Genomic DNA, 27809 nt, shown 5'->3' on the forward strand with positions numbered 1-27809 from the left:
GATAAGATTCTTAATGCCTTTCACACTTATTAAATCATGCATCCTCCATTTTGAATTCAGGCAGTTGGTTTTGGAGCTGAACTCCATGATACATTTGGTCACCTGTCTCCAGTTGAGAGAACCAGCCCCTGCAAATATTCATGATTCCTTCTAGTCTCATACTGTCTGTAAATCTGGTAAGCAGTGGGATCTTTATAACTATTTATGAAAACAGCTCAGAATCCTATTGCCTTATGACGATTCGATGTACATTATCAATGTGCACTGATAACAGGTAACGAACTATATGCTGTTTTGAGGTAGCAGTATCGAGATTTTTTTCTTGTCTGACATGCATTGCCCAAAGCATTTTCTATCAGATAACACATCAGGATTTTAAACGCTAGGTTTCTACTAATATGCCGAAACTTTTCTTTTTTTTTTCTTTCTATTTTTGGAGACATGATTCCAAAACTGGCCTCTAACTACGTAGCCAAGGATGATCCAGCCCTAAATGTCTTACCAACCTGAACTTCTAAAAATGTGATAACTAGGTTGGGAAGACACACAGAGAAAGGAAAATTTGAATACACACAGCAAACACCGCGGTACTGTGTTTCCACTGCAATTTCTCCTTTCCTCTAAATTTAGACTGAGGTGAAGAGCTGGCAAATCTGACGCAGGACTAAGGCTTTTTCACCTGGATTCGTGATTTTACCATGCGAAGGAATACAGTAAAATGCTCTGTCTAAAACTCAGGGAGAAGCGAGAAATGGAAAACGAAAATCATGCAATAGCTCCAACGCCACAGTGGAGCTGTAACAGGTCGAAGCCCTCCCCAAGGAAAGCCCAAGATGGCCGAGCCCGGCACCCAGAGAAGCTACAGGAGACCGGTCCCCGCGCCCTAAGCCCGCACGGGGGACATGAAGTGCCGAGCCACGCCCCCTTACATCACCGACATACGTAATCTCGCTCTCCCGAAAACGTGCCGCAGGGAGCAGGCCCCGCCCCACGGAGAGAGGGGCGGTCCGCCCTGGACGTGAAGCACGCCGGGACGCCTCTCGAGCCTCCCGGCAGCCTCTGCGACGGGCGTGGTGCGTAAGGAGCTGACCAGCGGTGGCCGTTCTCCGTAAGATGGCGGACCGGCGTCGGCAGCGCGCTTCCCAGGACACTGAGGACGAAGAATCCGGTGCTTCGGGTTCCGACAGCGGCTCTCCGGCGCGGGGCGGCGGCAGCTGCAGCGGGAGCGCCGGGGGCGGCGGTAGTGGCTCGCTGCCTTCTCAGCGCGGCGGCCGCGGCGGGGGCCTTCACCTGCGGCGGGTGGAGAGCGGGGGCGTCAAGAGCGCCGAGGAGTCGGAGTGTGTGAGTGAGCGAGCGTTCGCCGGGCGGCGACCCGGGAAGGGGGCGGGGTGTAGGTGATGCGAGCGGCTGGGCCTCCTGTTAGAGGGGAAGGTTATCCCGCTGCGAATTTGCATCCAGCCCCTGGGAAGAAGGGCTGGGTGGTTTCTGAGCGCCGGGCATGCAACGCGGATGTTTATACGGAAACTGGGTCTGGAGGTGTAGAGAACTGGCCTTCTTGATTGTGACTTAGAAAGATTTACCTGTCTCCATATCCCTAGTCAACCATGTGTGTAGATTTTTCGGTTCTCCCTCACATTTAATTGCGGGTGGGCTCCCCACGTCTGGATATTACAGCTCTAACCGGTGTCATCTTCTTCCTCTCAGGAGAGTGAAGATGGCATGGAAGGCGATGGTGAGTGATTTTACTTTATCGTGGTGAGGTTTTTGGACATGAACCGAGACCACGTATTTCTAACGGTGGATTTCTCTCGGATTGTTAAGGTTTTTTTTTTTTTTTCGGGGAGTGTGCCCAGGAGTAGCGTTTTGTACCATCGTGATCACGAGCAAGGTTGTTTTGGTTCCTTTCTGGAAGGTGACAGATTGAGATCACAGCAGTTACTTACAGTACCACCTGCCAATACCATAGTTTTTTGTCAGCATAGTCACCAACTTCTCCATCTGTAAATAAATAGAAACTATAATTTCACGCGTCTCAAAAGTTGCTGTCCAAATTGAGGTTTTTAGCCTGATCCAAAGCGATCAGTCAGGAATGTAGTGATAATAATTTTTATTGTTTTCTTCCCCCCTTTCACATATTTGTGTTTTCCTTGCAGCTGTTCTTTCCGATTATGAAAGTGCAGAAGATTCAGAAGTGAGTGTGATAGATTCTTTTTCCTTATGGTCAGAAAATGTCCTTTTAAAACCTACATTTGTGTGGTACAAAAATTCACTGACTTGTTTCTCTGTGTGTTCTTCATTTATGCTTTTAAAAATCTGTTAGAAGCAGGGCGGTGGTGGTCGTGGCACACGCCTTTAATCCCAGTCCTGGAGGCAAAGGCAGGTGGATCTCTGTGAGTTCAAGGCCAGCCTGGTCTTCAGAGCAAGTTCTGCACAGCTAGGGGTACACAGAGAAACTCTGTCTCAAAAAACAATGACAAAAAAGTCTTTTAGAGAGAAGATCTTGTTGAGCTGATGACAGCAACTTGCAGCCATGTCTCTTCAAGCTGTGGATCACAGTGTCAATTGGTTTATTCTCATTTGAACAAAGTGAGTTTCGAGGCAGAAAATGAGAAGACACTGAAATGCTTTAGGTGATGTGACAATTCACTTTATACCATCTAGGTTGAAAAGACAGCCACTTGGACCCCTCCTTCCCATTCTGAATGGTTTGGGGGGGGGGGAGGTCCATCCCTTATTTTATAGATAGGGCTTTTTGGTGTCTATGGGAGTGTTTCCCAGGGCAGACAGCATGTTTTGTTTTGATTGGCTAGATAACTGTGGATACTGTCAGAATAACTTTGTCCTAGAATGACCTGCCCCAGAGTTGAACAGACTTCTGAGTTTTGTATTTTGGTGATGGGGTTATATTTGGGGAGAATTGGATTGTGGGTCAAGGATTTGCTCTATAAATATGTTTATTTCATTAGTTAGATTTTGTGATTTGTTTGTTTTGTGATTCTAGGGCTTGAGCCTAGAGGTGGGCGCATGCAGAGAAGTGTTCTACCACTGAGGCTACTACCTCAGCCCTTATCCTATATATCTCCTAGGATTTTGACTGTCTTAGACTGTATTACAACTTGGGAGGTGTAACAGGAAACATTATTTCAAAATTCCTATTTTAGAAGGAAACAGTACTCTAGAAAAACTGAGAAAACAAAAGCTAGTGGCATAGAAATAAATTCAGCAAAATATAAATTCAAATAAGGGCTGGGTAGGTGGCTCAGTTGGTAAAGAGGGCCTGAATTCAACCCCCAGAACCAGTGTAAAAAGTTGGGTGTGATGGCATGTGTAATACAGGGAGAAACAGAGTGCCAGAGGCCACGGTCTAGTCTTCCTGGTGAGCTCCAAACCACAGAGAGAACCTGTGTCGGAAACGTAAGATGGACACCTTTCCTGAGAAAGAATACCTAATCCTCTGAGCTCTACATGCGTGTTTATATATGTGCACATGTCTGCACAGACATATTCAAAATCTAGTACTTGAGCAGGGGCAAGAAGATTGTTTCAAGTTCAGGGCCATCCTGGACTATAAACAAGACCCTATCAGGAAAAAAACAAAACAAAACAGAAAATGAAACTTTTTTGTTGTTGTTAAGTTTTTTTTTTGTTTTGTTTTGTTTTTTTTTTTGTTTTTTGAGACAGGGTTTCTCTGTGTAGCTTTGCGCCTTTCCTGGATCTTACTCTGTAGACCAGGCTGGCCTCGAACTCACAGAGATCCGCCTGTCTCTGCCTCCCAAGTGCTGGGATTAAAGGCGTGCGCCACCACCGCCCGGCTTGTTAAGATTTATTTTATGTGTATGTGTATTTTGCCTGAACTTATGTGTTGCACCGTGTTCATGTGTACAGATGGTTTTGAGCCACCATGTGAGTGGTGAGGACTGAAACCAGGTAGGTCCTCTGCAAGAGCAGCGAGTGCTTTTTAACTGCTGAGTCTCCCGCCCCTCACTGTAAGTGTAGAGTGGCTTACCATTCTGTTTATAAAGGAGTTTGGATGTAATTCTGAGAGCAAAGAGAGAAATCGCACAGAAGGCTTGCACAACATCAACTGTGGATGAGGCAAGACTACAAAGTAGACATTGAAGTTTCTTAGGAGTTAGGTGTCATAATATACAACGCACCTATAACTCCAGCACTCTAAAGGATCAAGAGTTCAAGGCCAGCCTTTGGCTTCATAGCAAACTGTCTCCAAAAAAGGGTTTAAAAAATGTTTTTTAAGATAATCTAAGGAACTTCATGGTGGTTCCCTAGACATCTAGTGAGACTGGCAAGATGTAGACCAGTGTGAGAGTTATTTTGGTTGGACTAAAGGACTCCCCCCTCAATTAAATCTAATTTGGTGTCTAAAGAAGAAGTCAGTGTTTAGATTGATTAATGGAGTTAATAACTAAAAAAGAGACAATACTTAGAAATTCAGTAGTGGATTAGGTTTTAGATGGCTTTTTAATTTTATTTTTTTATGCTCCAATCCAGGGCTTGTCCCTGAGGCTGGTGCTCTAACATTAAGCAACACCCAACCAGGTTTGGGATGTTTGAAGAGAAAGGAACCTATGAGGCTTTCAAGTGTTAAAGTTTAATACATGATTTTTTTTTTTTTTTTTTTTTAATTTTTCAAGACACGTTTCTCTGTATCTTTGGCTGCCCTGGAACTCACTCTGTAGCCCAGGCTGGCCTCGAATTCACAGAGATCCACCTGCTTCTGCCTCCTAAGTGCTGGGATTAGAGGGGGCTCCTCCTCTATTTTCAATTTTAATGTTTTATTTATTTGGTTTGAGGGTGTCCAACAGGATGCTTGTGCTGGTCAGAGGACAACTTGTGGGAGTCAGTTCTCTTCTTCTACCATATGGGTCCTAGAGAGTGAATTGAGGTTGTCAGGCTTGTAACTAGTGCCTCCCTGCTGAGCCATCTTGCCACTCCACTTTAGGTTTTGCTTTATGCTTGTACTAGCCTGGAACTAACCACTCTTGTGCCTCATCTTCATGAGTGCTAGGATTAAAGGTGTACACTACCACACCTGGTTACTTTTTTTAAAAAAAGTGTTTTTGAACACTTAGTTATATATTTGTGTATGTCCTATGTGTGTTTGTGCCATATCATATATATGGAAAGCAGAAGACAACTTGTAGAAGTTGGTTCTCTACTTCCACCATGTGGGTCCCAGGGATCAAACTCAGGTCATTAATACCTTTACTTGTAATTGGAGTTAGAGTGTCTGTCCCAACCACCCAGTCTCAAATATCTGGCATCCGCTTCCTAAATTACCACAAAGAGGCTTATATTAATTATAAGTGCTTGACAGATAGCTCAGGCTTATTACTAACTAGCCCTTACACTTAAATTAACTCATTTCTTTTAATCAATTTATTGCCACATGGTCCATGACTTACTGGTCCTCTGACATCTTGTTCCTTGGGCTGCTCCCAATTCCATCCTCTTCATCCCAGTCTTCAGTTTGATTGTGCTGCCAAACCTTATCCTGCCTTACCATAGGCCGAAACAGCTTTATTATCAACCAATGAGAGCAACACACATTCACAGCGTACAGAAGGATCATCCCACAGCATTTATCATCTGAGCCATTTCCTTTGCCTCACACCTAGTTTTGTGACATTTTCAAGCTAATTTTGAAGTCAAAATTGTGTGTGTGTTGTATATATTTATTTTGTTTTTGTTTTTCAAGAGAAGGTTTCTTTGTGTAGCCCTGGCTGTCCTAGAACTCACTTTGTTGACCAGGCTGGCCTTGACTCACAGAGATCATCTGCCTGTCTCTCCCTCTCAAATTGGGGGATTAAAGGCGTGGACCACCACCACTCAGCATAATGAGGCAATTTTTTTTTTTTTTTTTTTCCTTCAGAACAGGGTTTCTCTGTGTAGCCTTGGCTGTCCTGGAACTTGTTCTATAGACTAAGCTGGTCATGAACTCACAGAGTTCTGCCTGCCTCTACCTCCCGAGTGCTGGGATTAAAAGTGTGTGAAGTTGTGTGCAGGGCAGTGGTGCCACATGCCTTTAATCCCAGCACTTGGGAGGCAGAAGTGGGCTGACCTCTGAGTTCGAGGCCAACCTGGTCTACAGAGCAAGTTTCAGGACAGGCTCCAAAGCTACACAGAGAAACCCTGTCTCGAAAAAACAAAAACAAAAAAAGGTGTGTGAAGTTATACTTTTGATAGGGTATAGCCTGGCATCCCTTTGTTGTTTGTAGGAATGCTGTTCTTTTTATCCTTTCTATGTGGCTGTCAGCTGCAGCAGGAAATGCAGTTCAGTGTGGTTGCCAGTTCAGCCTGTGAACCCTGCTAAAAGCTTTGAGGGGGTTCTACTCAAATATTCCTTCTTGGGGTGCTTGATTTCGGGACAAGTCAGAATGAGGCAGTTGATTGATGAAAAGAAGGATAAAGCTGTACATGGTGGCGCACACTTTTAATGGGAGGCAGAGGCAGGTGAATCTGAGTCTGAAGTCAGCTTGGCCTACCCAGCAAGTCCTAGGCTAGCCAAAGCTACATAGTAAAACCCTGTCTCAAAAAGAAAGAAAAAATAAATAAAAAAGAACAACAAAACCAAAAATTACCCAAGAAGGATAATCTAAAGAGAATCTAATGAAGGTGTTAGGAGGAGAACATACCTAGTTGTTTTTATTAATTTTTTTATTATATTGAGACAGAGTCTCTTTTTCTATAGCCCTAGCTGGCCTGAACCTTATTTTTCTTAACCACAGGATTCTGTCCTTGAGTGGGAGAACTTTTTTCTTTAGGTACATTGTGCAGGCTTGCAGGTGGAGAGGGAATGTTAAAGGGTCCCGATTTATACAGAGGTCACAACGAGGGTAGACTTAAGACATAGTTATGTTTTTTTTTTTTTTGGTTTTTTCGAGACAGGGTTTCTCTGTGTAGCTTTGCGCCTTTCCTGGAACTCACTTGGTAGCCCAGGCCGGCCTCGAACTCACAGAGATCCACCTGGCTCTGCCTCCCGAGTGCTGGGATTAAAGGCGTGCGCCACCACCGCCCGGCCATAGTTATTTTTAAGATTTATTTATTTTATATGTATGAATATTCTGCCTACGTGTATGTATGTGCAACACATGTATTCCTAGTGCCCTCAAAGTATGTTGGATCCCTAGAACTTGAGTATTCATGGTTGTGAATCTATAAGTGCTGGGACCTGAACCTGGATCCTCTTCAAAAATCAGCAAGTGCTCTTAACTACTGAAAGTCTCTCCAGCCATTTACCTATTCGTTTTTGTATAAGTTTGTTTTTCTTAACCCTTTAGAAGAAAGCATGTTTAGGGTACTGTTAGAAAGGTACTGTACCTTTTCTCACTTCACAGAGCTCCCTCTCCCATTTTTCTGTGATGGTGAAAAATAAGGGAAGCTTTCTGAGGTTTCTTGTTTTCGTTCTTCTCCCCAGCTTGTGCTGGAACTTTCTTGTGCTGATTGGTTTGTTCTCTTTTCAGTCGTCTCTTTGCTGTTCGTGTTCAAGAAGGAGCCTTGACAGCTGGTCAGTTGGACCCTGAGATTGTACCATAAGCTTTTCCATTTACATGGTATAACCCCTCCTGGTCTCAGCAGTCAATGACTGTTGGTTATTTCAGGGTTTTCCTGTTCTTTGGTCTCTTTACATCTCTGCTTCCTCCTAAACCAGCACTATGCAAGTGCTATGGCTGTCAGTACTTTTGTGTATACATTTAGAGTTGAAAGTTTAAGACACACCTTGTTAACATAGTTTGGTGGTAAAGGTTTGGGTTTTGCTGTCTAGAAGCTATCATTCCATGTAGAGATTGAAGAGAAATAAACTGTGTTGCTGAAGCCAGGCATTGTAGTACTCATCTCTAATATCAGATACTTGAGATGGTGATGCAAGAGGTCACAAAGGCCAGCCTGGCAACATAGAAAAATCTTGTCTCAGAATTTTTTTCTTTTATTTCAATTTGAGACAGGATCTATGTGTACTTGATGGTCTGAAACTTGCTTTGTAGATCAAGCCTGTCCTGAACTCGCAGACATCCACTTGCCTCTGCCTTAGCATATCCTTCCATGCCAGGCTTCAGAATAAAAATTTTAAAAGGGCTGTGCGGTGGTGGCTCATGTCTGTAATCCAGCACTCAGGAGGCAGAGGCTGGTGGATCTCTGTGAGTTCAAGGCCAGCCTGGTCAACAGAATAAGTTCCAGGACAACCAGGGATATACAGAGAAACCATGTCTCAAAAAAACAAAAAAAAAATTGAAAAAGGGTTGGGGTTTGTAGCTCAGTGATAGACTGTTAAGTATTTACAAGGCCCTGGGTTCATTCTCCAGTATTACAAAACAACCAAAAAGATGTGTTACTTCCATTTTTCCCAGAGTGGTCCAAGAAACCTTTTTTTAAAAATGTTATTAGGGCCAGGCATGGTGGTGCACGCCTTTAATCCCAGCACTCGGGAGGCAGAGCCAGGCGGATCTCTGTGAGTTTGAGGACAGCCTGGTCCACAGAATGAGATCCAGGGCAGGCACCAAAACTACATGGAGAAACCCTGCCTCGAAAAACGAAACAAAACAAAAAAGAGTAAATAAAAGAAAATTAAAAAAGGGCTGGAGCTGGAGCTCAGTGGGAGGGCACTTGATTCAACCCAGTATTGAGTAAAAGAACAAAGAAAATTTTGACAGAAAGGAAAGCTAGAGAGAATACTTCAAGGTCAAACGGTGATTTGTTTTTTATTTGGGAGAGACTCCAGTTTAGTTAAAAATTGGAGGAACACGTAGTAAGGGAAAGAAAAAAGACAAAATATGGGAGAAAATATGAGCCAAACTTTTTTTTTTTAAGATTTATTTATTTATGTATACAGTGTTCTGTCTGCACATATCCCTGCAGGCCAGAAGAGGGCACCAGATCTCATTACAGATGGTTGTGAGCCACCACGTGGTTGCTGGGAATTGAACTCAGGACCTTTGGAAGAGCAAGCAGTGCTCTTAAGCTCTCAGCCATCTCTCCAGCCCCAGACAAACATTTTTATTGTTTTGTTTTTGAGATAGGGCAGCCCTGTCTAACCTGAAACACACAGTGTACACCAGACTGGCCTTGAAGTTACAGAGATTTGCCTGCCTCTGCCTCCCAAGTGCTGGGATTAAAGGCGTGCGCCACCACTGCCTGGCAAATACCTGTTTTAAGAGGTAGAGTTGGGCAGGATTCAAGAATGAGAGGTTTGCCGGAGGCTTGCATTAAGGTTCAAGAAAGGAACTGAAGTCAGGCAGTGTGTGCCTGGTTGGATTCCCTGCATCAGGGCTCTGGGAGGCTAGTGCTTGAGGCTGTAAAGGTGATGTCTAAGTTGCAGTGGAGACCCCAGGGTATTGGAGATGTCAGAAAACTGCAGAATTCTTGGCCATAATCAGGTGTCCTGTCTTAGGGTTACTATTGCTGTGATGAAATGCCATGACAAGACGCAACATGGGAGGAAAGGGTTTATTTGACTCACATATCCTGGTTTTTTGGGGGGCTACCAGCTTACAAAAAAAACGACTTGGAGACTTATTAATTATGAAAGCTCAGCCTTAGCTTAGGCTTGTTTCTAACTAGCTCTTATAACTTAAATTAACCCATTTCTATTCATCTACGTGTTGACAAGTGACTCATGGCTTTTACTCCTGCATGTCTGTTCCCTCTGCATCTTCTGGCGATTCCTCCTTTCTTCTTCCCAGAGTTTTCTGTCCCTAGAAGTCACACCTAACCAACTTCTTCCTGTCTAGCTAATAGTCATTCAGCTCTTTATTAAATCAGTCACAGTGACACATCTTTATACAGTGTAAGGGAATATTCTACAACAGGAAGCCAAGGCAGGAACTCAAACCAGGCAGGAACCTGGAGGTAGGAGCTGATACAGAGGCCATGAGGAGTGCTGTTTACTGTTTGCTCCTCATGACTTGCTCAACCTGCTTTCTTACAGAACCTACGACCAGGAATAGCACCAACCACAATGGACTGGGCCCCACATCAATCCCTAATTAAGAAAATGCTCTACAGGCATGGCTACAGCCCAGTCTTATAGAGGCATTTTCTTTATTGAGGTTTCCTTCTCTGAGATTATTCCAGCTCTCTAAGATTATTCCGAGTTGACATAAAACTAGCCAGCACATCTCCCCACAAAGGAAAACCTGAGACCAAATGGATTCACTGATGAATTCTGTCAAACTTCTAAGGAAGATCTCCTCCCGGTCCTTCTTAATTTGTTCCACAAAATAGAGAAGGAACACTGCCAAATTCATTGTATGAAGCCAATATCGTCCTGGAATCAAAACCAAGTAAAAACATAGCAACAAAAACAACAAACCATTTTCTCAGATGAATGAAAATGCAGAAGTTCTCAGCAAAATACTTGCAAACACATTAAGATCATACATCATAACCAGGCAGTGGTGAGGCACACCTTGAATCCCAGTACTTGGGAAGCAGAAGGATCTCTGTATGAGTTCAAGTCTGGTCTGTAGGGTGAGTTCCAGGACAGGCTCCAAAGCTACACAGAGAAACACTATCTCAAACAAACAAACAAAAAAACCAAACAAACAAACCAAAAACCAAAAAAACAAAGAATCATACATCATGAACAAATGTCTTCATCCCACAGGTGCAAGGTTGGTGTTACATGTGTAGATTAATGCATGTAATGCACCATATAAACAAGCTAAAGCACAATGCATCCTCAAAGAAATTAGGGAAAGTATCTCATTCATAGTAGAATGCTTGGCAGATTTATAACTTGTTTCTCTTCTTTAAAAGAAGCTTACTAGCCGGGCGGTGGTGGTGGTGGTGGTGGTGGTGGTGGTGGTGGTGGTGGTGGTGGTGGTGGTGGTGGCGGCGGCGGCGCACGCCTTTAATCTAGCACTTGGGAGGCAGAGCCAGGTGGATCTCTGTGAGTTCAAGGCCAGCCTGGTCTACAGGTCGAGATCCAGGACAGGCACCAATAACTACACAGAGAAACCCTGTCTCAAAAAACCAAAAAACCAAAAAAAAAAAAAAAAAAAAAAAAAAAGAAGAAGCCTACGGTTGCTGTCTAAATAAAAAAAGTCCCAAGTGTGGAAAACCCAGGTGGTCTCACCACCCGGGCTCTGTCTGAGTGGTACATGGGAGTGTAAGTCTCCTTTCACATAGTTGCAGATGGAGCCAGGCCTCCTGTCTACACCTACATATCCAGGCCTTCCTCAGAGACTTGTGGGCAATGGCTGAGGAGACCAACTCTGCAGTGAACAGATTTCTAAAGGACTTGTTCTGGGTGTGAGTCAGTCACACCTGTTGAAGAATTGTGCTTTGTTCTTTTTTAGTGTATTAATAATAAACAAATTCTTTAAATTTTATTATTAGATAAGGCTGGAGAGATGGCTCAGCAGTTAAGAGCATTTGCTGTTCTTCCAGAGAACCTGAGTTCAGTCCCAGGTCCCAGGCCCACTTTGGGTGGCTCACAGCCACCTGTAACTTTAGCTTCTTGGGATCTGACACCTTTTCCTAGCCTCTGCAGACACTTGTGTCGTTGGTTGTTTTATTACTCTTTATTGTTTGGGGGCCCACCACCCAGCTCCAAATAATCACACATGGAGACTTTTTCTTATAAATGCCCACCTTAGCTTGGCTTATTTCTCGCCAGCTTTTCTTAAATTATCCCCTCTACCTTTTGCTTCTGGTCTTTTTACTTTTCTTCTGTATATCTTATTTTCACTCTTATCCTCTGGCTGGTGGGTGGCTGGGTGGTTGTTCCTTCTTTTCTCGCTCCTTGATCTTCTTGCTTCTAGATCTTCTTTTCCCAGATTTCTCCTTTATTTATTCTCCCTGCCTGCCAGCCCTGGCTACTTCTCTCTCCTGCCTGGCTATTGGCCGTTCAGCTCTTTATTAGACCAATCAGGTATTTGTAGACAGGCAGAGTAACACAGCTTAAAATAATATTTCACAAGATACTTACACATCTTTGACATTTATTATTGTGTGGAAGTAGGGCATACAAGGACTATAGGCTGTGTATAGACCAGGCTAGCCTCAGATTCACATATCTGCCTGCTTCTGCCTCCCTAAACTGGTCTCAAAGGTGTGTATCATTACAACCAGCAAAATTAGTTTCTCAATAGGAATACACGTTTCTTCATTGACATTCCATCACAGCCTAAATAAAATGTTGTATAAAACAAATTCCCTCATTAATAGTGCTAATACTACTTTTGAATCTTTAAATTAGTTAGCTGGACATGGTAGCGTGCCTATAAATGTAGCTCTGGGGTGGGGATCATTCAGTAGTTCACAGCCAGTCTCAGCTACGTAATTCCAAGCCCGCCGAAGCTATATAATTAGACCTGCCTCAGGAAAGAAGAGGACAGAGGTGAGGGTGGGAAACCGGTGGGGAAGAACTCTTACTGCTCTTGCAGAGGACCCTGGTTCTATTCCCAGCACCCACATGGTAGCTCACAACCACCTGTAACTCCAGTTCCAAGAGATCTTATGCCTCCTGACAGCCACAAGTTTCTGCATGCATGTGGCCCACTTAACATACATTCAGGTGCACACATATAAGCATAGAATAAAAATAAATTTAAGGGTGAAATTCAGAGAGCATACGAGTAGAAGAGCATAGTGAAGAAGTATGTATGTACACTGAGCAAGTTCTTGTTTGTCCGTTCCATAACCTAGGAGTAAGGAAAGTACTGAATGATTACCATCCTCTCATCCCCCAAAGAGGGAAAACAATAGAATTGCAGAGGATGAAAAGAATCAAGGGTGCTTGTTAAGCTGTAGATAAAGACTGGTTGTCACGTTGCAGGTGTAGTGAAGCTTCTTTAGTTCTCCATCTCTTTTCTGAGACTTGTCACTCAACACTTTGGAGTATAAACATAGAAATGGAAAGAGGGATCAATTGGCTTGTTTGTCTAGGTCAATTAGGCAAGCTTAGCTTTATTTAAAAAAAGGGCAGAACATTGAAAGCTTCAAGCCTAGCCAGGACTCTCACATGGTATCTTTACCAGATCCTGGTAGGCTAGCCTGAAGTGAGAAGGCAGTCTGATTTAGGTTAGGTGCCAGGTACAGTAGGAGAGTAAGAGGCCAGTGTGCATACATCTAGCAGGTGGCAGAAGTTTAACACATCATTAGTGACTAAACCACCTTCCCGTCAGCCCATTTCTTTGCGTTCTTAATAGCTCTTTAAAACTCCCTCTGTAATCCAGTTATGTCTCCTAAGCATCAGGTTTGGAGAGAATGGGGAAGAGAGTATGACCACATTTTATAGCCACTGCTTTTCCCTATGTGGAGCTAGCCATACCTTCATTTCTTTTCCCACTTTAGTCTGCTAATGATTCCTCTTCCTCCCCACCCCCCACAGGGTTTCTCTGTGTAGCTTTGACTGTCCTGGAACTCAGAGATCCTGCCTGCCTCTGGCCCCCCAGTGCTAGGATTACAGGCATGCACCACCACCGCCCCGAGAGACCTAACATTGTTAGGAACTGTATTATTCAAATTTGTGTGTTAAGAGAAGGAGAAAAAAAAAAAGGTGTGGTGGCTTACACATTTAATCCCAACACCAGGAGGGAGAGGCAGGTTTGAGGCCGACCCAGACTACATAGGAAGTTCTAGGCCAGTCAAGACATGGCAGAGAAAAAAGGGGTGGTAATGGGGGAGTAATAATTCAGAGAGAGTACTCATGCATTGTTTGTTTTCGTTTCTATGGCAGGTCATTCTCTAAGATTTTCCAGATAAAAAATCTTAATTTTAGGATGTTGTTGTGGATAGGGTTTGTTTTCTCTGGGAATCTCATGCTGTAGGAAATTCAGTACTCCTATCATAGACATAAAAAGTACAATCTTAGGGGCTGGAGAAATGGCTCAGCAGATAAGAGCACTGGTTGCTCTTCCAGAGGTCCTGGGTTCAATTCCCAGCAACCACATGGTGGCTCACAACCATCTATAATAGGATCTGATTCCCTCTTCTGGTATGCATGAAGACAGGTCCCTCATATACATAAAATCAGTAAATATTTAAAAAAAAAATACAGTCTTAGAAGCTGGGCATGGGAGTGCATGCCTTTAATTCTAACACTTGGGAGGCAGAGGCAGGCAGATCTCTCTGTGTTCCAGGCCACCCTAGTCTACAAAACAAGTTCAAACCAGGCAGTGCTGCATAGTAAGACTCTTGTCTCTAAAACAAGAAATTGGTGTGACTTGGGCCTGTAGTGCACATAACTCACTGGTTAGTGCTTGTATTGCCTGTTTGAGGACCTGAGTCTGATCCACAGTAAGGGGGGGGAAAGTAAGTCATGAACTGTAAGCAAGCTAGGACTGCAGTTCAGCAGTGGAATAAATATACCCCAGGCCTTAGATTCAATCCCAAGCTCCAAAAGAGGGGGTATAGAGACTCTTGAGATTACTCAGTGAGTAAGGGTACTTGCCATAAAGCCTGTCAACCTGAGTTTAGTTTCTGGAATCCACACGTGATTGTCCTCTGACCTCCACATGAGCCATGGAAAGTTTTTGTCTTCATGTTTTCTCAGCCTGCTTATAGAAATCCTGAGAGTTGGAGATGCTAGATTCAGAAGGACTCTACTTTTTATTTTATTTCATTTTTTTAGGTAGGATATTAATGGGATACTCAGGCTAGCCTTGAACTCTAAGTCTTTTCACTTCAGTTTCCTGAGTTGCTGGGATTATAGGTGTGTGCCACCTCAAGCTACATAATCAGAAAGATTGGTAATTTCTACTGTAAATCCATTTTTTAAAATTGCTTATGGTGCGTGCGTGCGTGCGTGCGTGCGTGCGTGCGTGTGCGCGCGCGCATGTGTGTCTGGAGGACTGAGGGCAACCTCAGGTGTTATTCCTTAGAGCTATCTACTTCATTTTTTCACACAGGGTCTCTCATGAAGACCAGAGACTTATCAATTGAGTCAGTTCAACTGGCCAGCAATTCCCCAAGAATCCCCTGTCTGTGTCTCTTCAGCTCTGGAATTGCAAATGTGTACCACCATGCCTGGCTTTGTGCATGGTGCTAAACTTAGGTCCTCATGCTTTTGCAGCAAGCATTTTATCAACTGAGCTATCTCTCCAGTCCATGTGTTTTGTTTTTGTGAGGCAGGGTCTCATGTAGCACAGGATGGCCTTAAACTTACTATGAGCTGAAGGGATCTTGAACACGTACGTAGTCTTCTTGTCTCTCAGCTGCTGGATTGTACATGTGTGCTGCCATACTTGCAGTGCCTGTTTCCGTTCTAACACTAGTAAAAGGTTGTCAGAAAATGCTTCCCAAAAGAATGGAAAATAAAAACTTACTGGTCAGATCTCATCTCCATGATTAACAGGGATACTTTTTCAGGGTGAAGAAGGAGAATACAGTGAAGAGGAAAACTCCAAAGTGGAGTTGAAATCCGAGGCTAATGATGCTGCTGATTCCTCAGCAAAAGAGAAGGGAGAAGAAAAGCCTGATACTAAAGGCACTGTGACCGGAGAGAGGCAAAGTGGGGATGGACAGGTCAGTACCCAGCATAGTCTCCACTTGGGGGCTGGCATAGGGCCTCTCACCTCCTTGGAAGAGTAAGGAGTCCTTTGTCTTCCAGGAGAGCACAGAGCCTGTCGAGAACAAAGTGGGTAAAAAAGGCCCTAAGCATTTGGATGATGATGAGGATCGGAAAAATCCAGCATATATACCCAGGAAAGGGCTCTTCTTCGAGCATGATCTTCGAGGACAGACTCAGGAAGAGGAAGTTCGGTAACAGCCATCTTTTGCTATTCCCACTACTGGCTAGCTTGTGCTTAGTGCTTGCTATGTCGGATGCTTTGATGACTTCTTCGCCTGTATTATTTCCTTTACTACTCAGAACATTTTAAGTGTTAGGATTATTCCTTCTGTACAGATGAGGGAAATACAGCTTACAGTACTTGGTAACTAGTTGCTAGGCATGGTATCATACACTTGTAGTCCCAGCACTCAGGAGTCTGAAGCAGTATGGTTATAAGCTTGAGGCCAGCTTGGGCTACATAGTGAGACCCTGTCTCATAATGCAAAAAGAGGTGGGTGTGCTAGTGTGACCCCTGATCTCAGCTCTAGGGAGGCAGAGGCAGGAGGATATTAGAGAGGTGAGTTCAAGGCCAGCCTTGCTACATACAGCAATTTCCAGGCCAGCCAGAGTTACGTGGCGAGACCCTGTCTTAAAAAAAAAAAAAAAAAAGAAAAGATTTGGTAACTGTTGGTGGTAAAGGAGCTGGGATCCAGATTCAGGGTGGTCTGTCTTCAGATCCTAAATCATTACACCTCTATCGCCTTTAACCTGTGGCTCCTGAGATAGGAAGTTTTTATAGGCTACATTTTAGTAGAGAGATAATTTCAAAGTATTAATTGTCTCAAGACACCTCTGGTTGGTTTGATCCAGACCCAAAGGACGTCAGCGAAAGCTGTGGAAGGATGAGGGTCGCTGGGAGCATGATAAGTTCCGTGAAGATGAACAGGCCCCAAAGTCCCGACAGGAGCTCATTGCTCTTTATGGCTATGATATTCGATCCGCTCACAATCCCGATGACATCAAACCCCGAAGAATCCGGAAACCTCGGTAAGGAAATTCAGGAGCCTAGATTACTGATATTCTGCTTTTCTAAATGCATTTCTAATCTTTCAAGTGAGTAAGTATGTGGTGTGAACAACTCCCTGACTCCAAGTATATACTTGGAGGGCTCTTTTATTATGTTTTTCTTAATTTTACTGTTTCAGATTTGGAAGTCCTCCACAAAGAGATCCAAACTGGATTGGTGATCGATCAAACAAGTCCCATCGCCACCAGGGTCCTGGGGGCACCCTACCACCAAGGACATTTATTAACAGGAATGCAGCAGGTACTGGCCGCATGTCTGCATCCAGGAATTATTCTCGATCTGGGGGCTTCAAGGAAGGTCGTACTGGTTTTAGGCCTGTGGAGGTTGGTGGGCAGCATGGTGGCCGGTCTGGTGAAACTCATAAGCATGAAGCTAATTACCGGTCACGGCGTCTGGAGCAGACTCCTATGAGGGATCCATCTCCAGAACCAGATGCTCCATTGCTTGGCAGTCCCGAGAAAGAAGAGGCGGCCTCAGAGACACCAGCTACTGTTCCTGACACTGTACCACCAGCTCCTGACAGGCCCATTGAGAAGAAATCCTATTCCCGGGCAAGAAGGACCCGGACCAAAGTTGGGGATGCAGTCAAAGCTGCTGAGGAGGTTCCTCCTCCATCTGAAGGGCTTACTTCAGCAGCCACAATCCCAGAAACAACTCCACCTCCAGCTGCTAAGACTGGGAACTGGGAGGCTCCAGTAGTAGATTCTACCACAGGTGGACTGGAGCAAGATGTGGCACAGCTCAATATAGCAGAACAGAACTGGAGTCCAGGACAGCCTTCGTTTCTCCAGCCACGGGAGCTTCGAGGTAAGCACTACAGGCTGGGGACTAGATTTTCTGTGTCCCTGGGACTTCCCTCTAGGGAATGAGTGTCTGACAGAAAGCGCTCTTTCCTTAACAAGTGTAGATTCTCAGTCTGTCTGCCTGTCCTCAGAGTAGTTTTCTGTGTTACCCAAGCCTGTCCCGTCAGTACTTAGTGCATCGGTCAAGATTCATTTTCTCTTCTTGCACAAGGAGTGACAGAAGATAGCATCTTCCAACTGTTTGAGCCAGTGGTTAACTGAAGACAGAAACACACTTGAATTTGAGTCTGGGTAGTTTGTTCTAAAAGGAAAGCCCTTCTGATATCCTTCTTTCTAGAGACAGATGAGACACTAGAACTACATAGAATGCTGGTGCTTTAGGGTATTTAAAATGTGGCTAGAAGGAAGAATTGGACTTTGAGTTAATCAATTTTAAAAACACATATAGCACTGGCAGGTGGTGGCATACATCTTCAATCCCAGCACTCAGGAGGCAGAGGCAGCTGGATCTCTGAGTTCAAGGCCAGCCTGGTCTGCATAGTAAGCTCCAGGTTAGCCAGGGCTACACAGAAAACCCTGTCTCTGAAAATAAAATAAAATAAAAGCACATGTAGCAGTTACCATTTAGTTTTTGAAATCTAGCTCAAACTTTTTTTGGAGATTTTATTTATTTTTGTGTGTAGGTGTTCTGCTAACACGCATGTCTGTACACCATGTATAAGTGCTCACAGAGGCTAGAAGAAGGCATCAGATCCCTTGGGAATAGAATTATAGATGATTAAGTTGCCATGTGGATGCTGGGAATTGAACACAGGTCAGGAGCAGCCAGTACTCTTAACCACTGAGCCATCTCTAGCCCTCTAGGCCAAACTTAAAGATTGGAAATCTTCGTGAGCACTGGGAATTTTGGCACTCTGGTACAGGTGATTTTATTTTAATTATTCCTTTTAATTTTTGAGATTATAATATACTTACATCATTTTCCCCTTCCTTCCTTCCTTCCAAAGCCTCCCATATCGTCCTCCTTGCTCTCTTTGAAATTCATGGCCTCTTTTTTTATTAACTGTTGCTACATGCATATATGTGTTGTCAGGACGGACTGGTATTGGATCAGGTGGCTCTTCCCTGCTCTTAGCATTCCTTAGTTGCTTGTAGGTCTTTGTAGAGGGTTAAGGCCTGGTAGGTTTTCCACTGTCCACTTTGGCATGTGTGTTGTTGTTGTCATTGTTCGGCTCAGGTTTGTGAGATTTGATGCATGTGCCTTCTTTTGATACTAGGAAATAAAATCTCAGCAGACTCCCTGATCCTTTGGCACTTAAGATTTTTCTGCCCCCCTCTTCCTCAGTGATCCCTGATTTTTAGGTGTGGAAGTTGTTTTATAGATGTATCTGTTGGGACTGTGCTCTAATGTATCATGAATCTTAACAGGTCTTATTAATAAAATCAAACCCAGGCCAGTTATTGGGGTGAATGCTGGAAGATCAGAGAAGCAGAACAAGCCACAGCTACCTTACCTTGCCAGTTCCTCAGCTGATCCTTTTTTCCTCAGACCGGAAGCCTCTGAGTCCTCATCCAGAATGGGTCTCAGCTGAACTGTGCTGCTAGAAGCCTGAAAGCTTAACCAGCCAAATGCTTCTAGTTCCTGGTCTTCACGCCTTATATATCTTTCTGCTTTCTGTCATCACTCCCTGGGATTAAAGGCTCGCTTTCTGGGATTAAAGGTGTATGTCACCATGCCTGTCTGTTTCCAATGTGGCCTTGAACTCACAGAGATCCAGAGGGATTTCTGCCTCTGGAATGCTAGGATTAAAGGCGTGTGCTACCACTGCCTATCCTCTATGTTTAATATTGTGGCTGTTCTCTTCTCTGACCCCAGATAAGTTTATTAGTGTGCACAATATTTTGGGGAACACAATACCACCACATTTCCCCTTTTTTTGTCTAAAATTTAAAAAAGCTTATAACTAATACAAGAAAAATGATATCCAATAAGTATATGCAATATACACAGTCAAGATTACACTAATGATGTCTAGTCCATTAACATTTGACAGATTCAGACAAAAAACTCCATTAATATATATTAACAATGTCCATTCCAGTAATATTTGATAAACTCAGAAAAAAAATTCATTACTTATCCTATTTAAAACAAGTAGTTCCTTTTTTAAAAGTAGATTCCATAATCTCCCTTTTTATCTTATCCATATTGCTAGGATTAAAAGTGTGAGTGCCACCATTTTCTAGCCTTTGTATCTAGTTTTGGTTGGTTGTGGTTTTCTGTAGTGGTCTTCATCTATTGCAAAGAGAAGTTTCCTTGATGGGTGATCAGGACTACATTATCTGTGGGTATAAGGACAGATGTTCGAAGGTAGTTAGGGATTATGCTGACTTAGGAAAATGGTGGTTGTGAATTCTCCTCCGAGATCCATTACTTAACTGCCGTGGGTAGTTGGCTAGGCTTCCAGTACCAGGCATGATCTCCCTTTTGTTGAGTGGATCTTAAGTCCAATTAGAGAGCTGTTGTTTCCCACCAAGCTTTGGGTGCCCCTCTACACCCTTGGGTTATCCGGGCCATGCTGGTCCTCATTGTGGTTCATAGATGTCTTAGCCAGGTATCTTTCCTTTGGAAGCCTGCATGGTGCCTTCTGGTACCACACCAGCTAGTTACCAGGAAGGAGGCTTTCAGGCCAGTTCCAGCTGAGGAGTCTCTGGGCTGGTGCAGGCAGCTTTTGAGCACTGAAAATTAGTATAAACTGTATTCGTCCTAGAGTTAGTTGGTCTCTGGACAGAGAAGTTTAACTTTTTGTACTGATACTTTACTATCTTTGGGAGACTGTCTATAAAACATTCCCCTTTAACTTAAAAAAATCATTTTTACTTATTTTATTTATTTATTTAGGTTTTTCAAGACTGGGTTTCTCTGTATTGCTCTGGGTGTTCTGGAACTCTGTAGACCAGGCTGGCTTCAAACTCAGAGATCCACTTCACTTGCCTCTGCCTCCCGAGTGCTGGGATTAAAGGTGTGAGCCACCCCCACCTCCCACCCCCATCTTATTTTTTTACTTACTTGCTTACTTATTTGTTTATTTTTAAGATTTATTTGCACCAGGCTGCAGTGACACACGCCTTTATTCCCAGCACTCGGGAGGCAGAGCCAGGCAGATCTCTGAGTTCGAGGCCAGCCTGGTCTACAGAGCGAGATTCAAAACTACACGGAGAAACCCTCCCTGTCTTGAAAAACCAAAAAAGATTTATTTGCTTTAGGACTAGAGAAATGGCTCACTGGTTAAGAGCATGTAGGGCTTGTTCTTGCAAAGGAACCCCAGTTCAATTCCCAGCACCCACATCAAGCAGTTCATAACTGCGTAGAACTGCGGCTTCAGGGAACCAATACATCTCTGACTTCCTTGGTCACCTATACACACAAACAAACAAATAAAATTTTTAGGATTTATTTACTTTATGAATGTATTTTGCCTGCATGTATAATTGTGCAATATACATGTCTGATGCCTGAGGAGGCCAAGGTCAGAAGAAGGGGATAGGATTCCCTAGAACTAGAATTATTGGTGGCTTTGAGCCACCAAGTGAGTGCTGGGAATCAAACCTGGGTCCTCTGCAAGAACAGTGAGTGCTGTAACCATTGAGCCATCTTTTTTTTTTTTTTTTTTTTTTTTTTTCCCCCGAGACAGGGTTTCTCTGTGTAGCTTTGCGCCTTTTCCTGGAACTCACTTGGTAGCCCAGGCTGGCCTCGAACTCACAGAGATCCACCTGGCTCTGCCTCCCGAGTGCTGGGATTAAAGGCGTGCACCACCACTAAGTCACTTTTATCCAGAGAGAATGTACTCTCTTTCTCATAGCTAGTGTTGTTAGAAAACATTTGGGCCAGCACTTTATGGTATGTTTCCTAATGTGCTAATTACAACCTCCCAAAGTTTCTATATAGAGAAATACCTTACTTAGTAGGAAAAATTTGAACTTGAGTTTATTTGCCAGTCTTTTTTCAAGGACTTTGTTGTTATAATAAAGATGTTGGGCAACAAGGGCAAATTTTCAAATGCTAGCATTGACAGTAAGCAGACAGTTTAAAATATTTGTTTTATGTGTGTGTGCACCTGAGTTGATGTGTGTACATGTGAGGGCATTGGATGCCCTGGAACTAGAGTTACAGATGGTTGTAAGCTTGCATGTGGTCGATGGGAACTGAACCCAGGTCCTCTGCAAGAGTCACAAGTTAAGCATATGGTTTTAAAAGGAATTTTGCTAGGTTTTGTTTGTTTGTTTGTTTGTTTGTTTTAAGCTGAGGATCGAACCCAGGGCCTTGTACTTGCTAGGCAAGTGCTCTACCACTGAGCTAAATCTCCAACCGGAATTTTGCTAGTTTAAAAGAAGGGAAGAATGCATTTGTTATTTTCTTTTCTTTTGGTTTTTCAAGACAGGGTTTCTCTGTGTAACAGCCCTGGCTGTCCTAGAACTTGATTTGCAGACCAGGCTGGCCTTGAACTTAATGGAGATCCACCTGCCTCTGCCTCCCAAGTGCTGGGATTAGTGGCATCCACCACCATGCCCAGCTGCACTTATTTTCTTGATGACCTTTGATTCCTATTCACTTACATGTGCGTTCAACCAGTGACTTTTGGTGTATTACAGGTATGCCCAACCACATCCATATGGGAGCAGGACCTCCACCTCAATTTAACCGGATTGAAGAAATGGTACAAAATGGGAAGGAGGAGGAATGGGGCTGTGTATACTTGGTGGTAGAGAATGCATGACAGCCTTCCTTCAGCTTCCAGTACTGTCAAAAAAGTGTTGAGATAGAAGCTCACTGTTTAGCTCCGGCTGGCTTGGAGTTCCCTATGTAGACTAGGCAGGCCTTGGACTTAGAGAGATCTGTCAGCTTCTCAACTAAAAGGTGTGCACCACTATGCCTGGACCTTAGTTACTGTGACAAAACACCATGACTAAGGCAACTTAGAAAAGAAAGCATGTAATTGGGCTTCCAGTTCCGGAGGGCTAGAGGCCATGGTGGCAAAGCACAGACATGGCAGCAGGATCATCTGAGAGCTGATGTTTTGATCTGAAAGTAGGAGGCAGAGAGAGCACACCTGGACCGGCCCATCTTTTGAAACCACAAAGCCCATTCCAGTGACACACCTCCTTCAACAAGGCCACACCTCCTGGTCTTGTCCAAATGTTCCACTAACTGGGATTCAGGTATTCAAATGTGGTTCACTCTCATTGAGACCACACTTTTTCACTGTTAAAACACCCAAATAAGCTCTTTTTATTATTTGAGATGGTCTCTTATCCTTCAACACAGACTGGCCTGGAATTTATCATATAGCTCAGGTAAGCTTCAAACTCAGTCCTCCTGCTTTGAATCTTGAGTTCTGAGGCTACAGGCTTAGGTTGTTATGCCAGCCAGTGTCAGTTTGGTGGGGTTGTTGTTGTTGTTTTTTGGGTTTTTTTGAGACGTGGTTTCTCTGAGAGTAACGGCCCTGGCTGTCCTGGAACTAACTCGCTTTGTAGACCAGGCTGGCCTCAAACTCACAAAGACCCACCTGCCTCTGCCTCCCAAGTTCTGAGATTAAAGTGTGAACCACCACTGCCCAGCTTTTTAAATTTTTTTTCTTTTATAATTTATTTTTATGTTCTTTTTTTCCCTCCTGCACATATGTCTTGTGAAGGTGTCAGAAGCCCTGGAACTGGAGTTATAGACATTTGTGAGCTGCCATGTAGGTGCTGGGAGTTGAACCCAGGTCCTCTAAAAAAAACAGCCATCTCTTCAGCCCTCCCATATAAGTTCTTGATAGCAGTTTTTCCATTGATTATTCATTGGATTTGTTTTGTTTTAATTTGAACCTCAAATGTAGAGGATTTGGGTTCATTCAAATGCTGATATTTTTCACCAAATTTTCAGTCCATTTTATACATATTTATTAAAAACTTCCATGTACCAAGTTTTACTAACCTGTAACAGGTAGGATTTGACTTGAGAATCATTCTTCTGGAGTCTTAATCAAATCTCTTTATCTCAGGGTGTCCAGGGTGGTCGAGCTAAACGTTACTCATCCCAGCGGCAGAGACCTGTGCCAGAGCCCCCTGCTCCTCCTGTGCATATCAGTATCATGGAGGGACATTACTATGATCCATGTGAGTTCTTTCTTATTGTTGGGATACCTTTCTTGTCAGTGTCCAGCCTTCTACCGTTTAATTCCCTTCTGACTTCACAGTGGTTATCTCACATTGTCTAGTTGCTATTTTCTTCATATGGAAGATTTAGAGCATCAAAGGTCTGCAGGACAGAAGAGTTGCTGATGTGGTATGAAGGGTCGGGGTTTATAAGAATCTCAATATATCTTACAGTGCAGTTCCAGGGACCAATCTATACCCATGGTGACAGCCCTGCCCCACTGCCTCCCCAGGGCATGATTGTACAACCAGAAATGCACCTTCCTCACCCAGGTATGCTTGCATCCCTCTTGTGTGCTTATAGTGTGCAAGGATCTGTGCTAGGGACTCTCCAAGCCCTGCCTTTTCAGCACTGTCCTGCTGTCCAGTGATGCTGACCACCTGGCTGTTCATGGAGCAAACTCAATTTTATAAGTCCATCTTAAGGACAGTCTAACCTGTTGTGCTCGGTGGTCCAAGTTAAGCCAACCCATGATAAAGGTGATATCCTCCTTTACAATTTTTGTCTTTCTTTGCCTAGGTTTACATCCCCATCAGTCACCAGCACCTCTGCCCAATCCGGGTCTCTACCCACCACCAGTGTCCATGTCTCCAGGACAACCACCACCCCAGCAGTTGCTTGCTCCTACTTACTTTTCTGCTCCAGGTGTCATGAATTTTGGTAACCCCAGTTACCCTTATGCTCCAGGAGCATTACCTCCTCCACCTCCTCATCTGTATCCTAACACACAGGTAAGATGCTTAATTTTTTCTAGGTATGCATCCTTTAAATCACACAGGGAAAATGTTAAAAAGAATTTTGTGAGATCATTTCAATGCCACTGATTCTCCTGTGTGGCACTAGAATACCCCCTGGTGGTCAGGAGCTGGAAATGCAGATTATGTAATGTCTATCATTGCTTATTTTCAGAGTATTTTTTTGTTGGTGTTACATTTTTTTGATGTGGGATATCTCACCATATATCCCTTACTGGCCTGGAACTTGCTATGTAGACCAGGCTGGCTTCAAATTCACAAGAGATCCACCTGCCTGTACCTCCTGAGTGCTATGATTAAAGGCATGCACTACTAAGTGTGGCCTTGATTTGTGTTTCAATTTTTCTTTTCTTTTTTATTTTTATTATTTGTTTGTTTGTTTGTTTATTTTTGAGGCAGGGTCTCAATGGCTGGGAATGTATATATGATCCTCAGCCTCTGACTCCTAAGTGCTTGGGAAAACCATGCCTCTTCAGTTTCTTTAAGGATCAGTATCTTACAGTATATCATGCGTGTCCCCATCTGTTATAGTTTTTTTTTTTTTTTTCCTCGAGACAGGGTTTCTCTGTGTTGTTTTGGTGCCTGTCCTGTATCTCGCTCTGTAGACCAGGCTGGCCTCGAACACAGAGATCCGCCTGCCTCTGCCTCCTAAGTGCTGGGATTAAAGGATTAAAGGTGTGCGCCGCCGCCACCACCCAGCCCCATGTGTTATTCAGCTGTACGAAGCAGTGTATTCTTGTCCTGGACCACATATCCTATCCCTGTCCTAAGAGCACTTGATATCATCTGGCATCTAGAATGCCACCACTGAGCTCAGCCTTTCTATTTGTCAGCTAATGGAAGGACTGGGAAGAGTGGGACACTACTTTAAAGGATGGAAACCAGGAATTGGAAAGATGGCTCAATGGTTAAGGGCACTTGCTCTTGCAGAGGGACCCAGGTTCAGTGCCAGCACCCATGGCAGGCAGCTGACAACTGCCAGTAACTCCAGCTCCAGGGGTCTTCCTGGCCTCTGAGGACACCAACATACAGTCACACAGACACTGTCTCAGTTAGGGTTACTGTTGCTGTGAAACAAAAGCAGTCATGTGACCAGTGTTACCTGGAGGAAAGGTTTATGTGGCTTACACTTCTACATCACTGTTCATCATGGAAGGAAGTCAGGTTAGGAACCTGGAGGCAGGAACAAAGGTCGTGGAGGAGTACTGTTCTCTGGCTTGTTCCTCATGGCTTGCTCAGCCTATTTTCTTTTTTGTTTTTTTTGTTTTGTTTTGTTTTGTTTATTTTTTTTGAGACAAGGTCTCACTATGTAGAGCATTCCATGCCACCTGTCCAAAAAAAAAAAAAAAAAAAAACCCACCTATTTTTTTAAAAATTGAAGTTCTTCAATGCTTTTTATTTTTGTAGCTGGCTAATGTTTTGTTTCTCCTAATTTGGGTTAATTCTTAACTTTTTTTTCCTCCTGGCTTTATGGGGGTCCTAGGCTCCATCGCAGGTGTATGGAGGAGTGACCTACTATAACCCTGCCCAGCAGCAGGTGCAGCCAAAACCCTCCCCACCCCGGAGGACTCCCCAGCCAGTCTCCATCAAGCCCCCTCCACCTGAGGTAAGTCTCACTCCCACACTTTAAGCATGTGGGCTTGCTTTCTCCAGGGGGTGTGTTTCTATGGAAGTCTTTGTTTGTTTGTTTTGAGACAGGGTTTCTCTATGTATCTCTGGCCGTCCTGGAACTCAGTCTGTAGACCAGCCTTGCCTTGAACTCAGAGATCCTGCCTCTGCCTCCCAGAATGCTGGGATCAAAGATGTGAGCCACCACACCTGGCTAATAGAAGTCTTTTTGTGTGTGACATGATAACAAATTCCAATTTTTTTATTTCAGGTTGTAAGCAGGGGTTCCAGTTAATACTGAGTTTGCAAATATTTTAAGTGTAACATCATGTGAAAGTAAGTACCCAGTGTGCTGTGACTCTTAGTCTAAAACTAATTCTCACCCTTACGTGCTTAATAAAACTACCTAGCTGGCGGCGGTGGTGGCGCACGCCTTTAATCCCAGCACTTGGGAGGCAGAGCTGGGTGGATCTCTGTGAGTTTGAGGCCAGCCTGGGCTACAGAGTGAGTTCCAGGAAAGCCTCCAAAGCTACACAGAGAAACTCTGTCTCAAAAAAACAAAATAAACGAATGAATGAATGAATGAATAAATAAATAAGTAAATAAATAAATGTAAAACCACCTAATTAATGCTTTACATTATAGTCATGAGATATCTCAGGGAAATTGTTTTATGAATGCATTGGGCAGAATTGAAGAGAAACCATTTCTCCCTTCAAAGTTTCGTTTGGGAAACTGAAGAATGAAAATACAGGAGCCCAATCTAAACTAGATCAAAGAAAGAAAAAAACCTGAATTTAAGTTGTTATAGCCAGAGAAGCCAGTTGTAAAGCTGTTAGAAGAGAGAGGCTGTGGGACTGTTTCAGAGCTTTGGAGGAGTGTGGTTTTGTTTAGGAAAAAAGATCGCACTGTATAACCCTAGCCGGCCTCAAACTTTCCATCTTCCTGCTTCCACCTCTGACTGCTCAGATTACAGGTGTGGGCTGCCACACCTGACTCTGGGCTGTTTTTATTGCTCTTGTTTTGTTTTGTGGTCATTCAAACACATTATTTAGAAGCCCAGGGTGATCTTTGGCGCCAAATAAGCCACACTGTTTAGAAATGTGGCCTTCTGAGAAGGCTTATATGAATACCCAGAGGTCCACTGACACAGTTCTTCTCTTTTTAACTCACAATAGAACAGGAAAGGTGAAAACTTGGGGGAGATGAGAAATGTGGGGTGACCCTGCCAGCCGAGCACGAGAGGCCCTCTTCCTCTGAGGACAGGCCTGCTAGAGAGAGAAGAAACCTCCACTCTTCACTTGAGCTGCCTGGACTCATAGGAGCAGAGACTGGACAGCCCAGGCTTCAGAGTCAAGATTCCTGCAGAGTCAGAAGCCTGCATCTCACTGTTGTTTACTTTCTCCCCGGAAATTCAAGTGTCTTCTGCTCCCAGGGAAGTTCCTTCCTGCTTATTTGTTTGAATGTTCATTTTTAAAGCCTGACTTACCCTTCTTTTTTTTTTTTTTTTTTTTTTTTTTTTTTTTTTTTTTTTTTTTGGTTTTTCGAGACAGGGTTTCTCTGTGTAGCTTTGCGCCTTTCCTGGAACTCACTTGGTAGCCCAGGCTGGCCTCGAACTCACAGAGATCCGCCTGCCTCTGCCTCCCGAGTGCTGGGATTAAAGGCGTGCGCCACCACCGCCCGGCCTGACTTACCCTTCTTAAATTAATATTCTTAGTTTTTTTTTTTTCCTTTTCCTTGATCTGTCCCCTGACTTTACATGAAACAAGTTCAGTCTAGTTTACTACCCTTTCTGGAGTCCCTTTTGACTCCTCCCTGACTCCCACATAATTGAGACTGTATC

At 43.8% G+C, this 27809-nt stretch overlaps 1 protein-coding gene across 1 annotated transcript; it reads left to right on the forward strand.

Annotated features, from left to right (window-relative positions):
* The first annotated feature begins 671 nt into the window (after window positions 1-671).
* Window positions 672-27456, forward strand: Casc3 (CASC3 exon junction complex subunit). The gene is made up of 14 exons (XM_059271713.1): window positions 672-1341; window positions 1705-1732; window positions 2154-2191; window positions 15331-15486; window positions 15572-15723; window positions 16385-16561; window positions 16720-17408; window positions 22058-22122; window positions 23449-23563; window positions 23777-23875; window positions 24123-24334; window positions 25842-25964; window positions 26238-26302; window positions 27145-27456. The coding sequence occupies exons 1-13, from the start codon at window positions 1114-1116 to the stop codon at window positions 26259-26261; spliced, it is 2106 nt and encodes a 701-aa protein (XP_059127696.1). The 5' UTR covers window positions 672-1113; the 3' UTR covers window positions 26262-26302; window positions 27145-27456.
* Window positions 27457-27809: the final 353 nt, after the last annotated feature.

This window comes from Peromyscus eremicus, chromosome 8a (genome assembly GCF_949786415.1).
Source record: "Peromyscus eremicus chromosome 8a, PerEre_H2_v1, whole genome shotgun sequence".
NCBI classification, from domain to species: Eukaryota; Metazoa; Chordata; class Mammalia; order Rodentia; family Cricetidae; genus Peromyscus; species Peromyscus eremicus.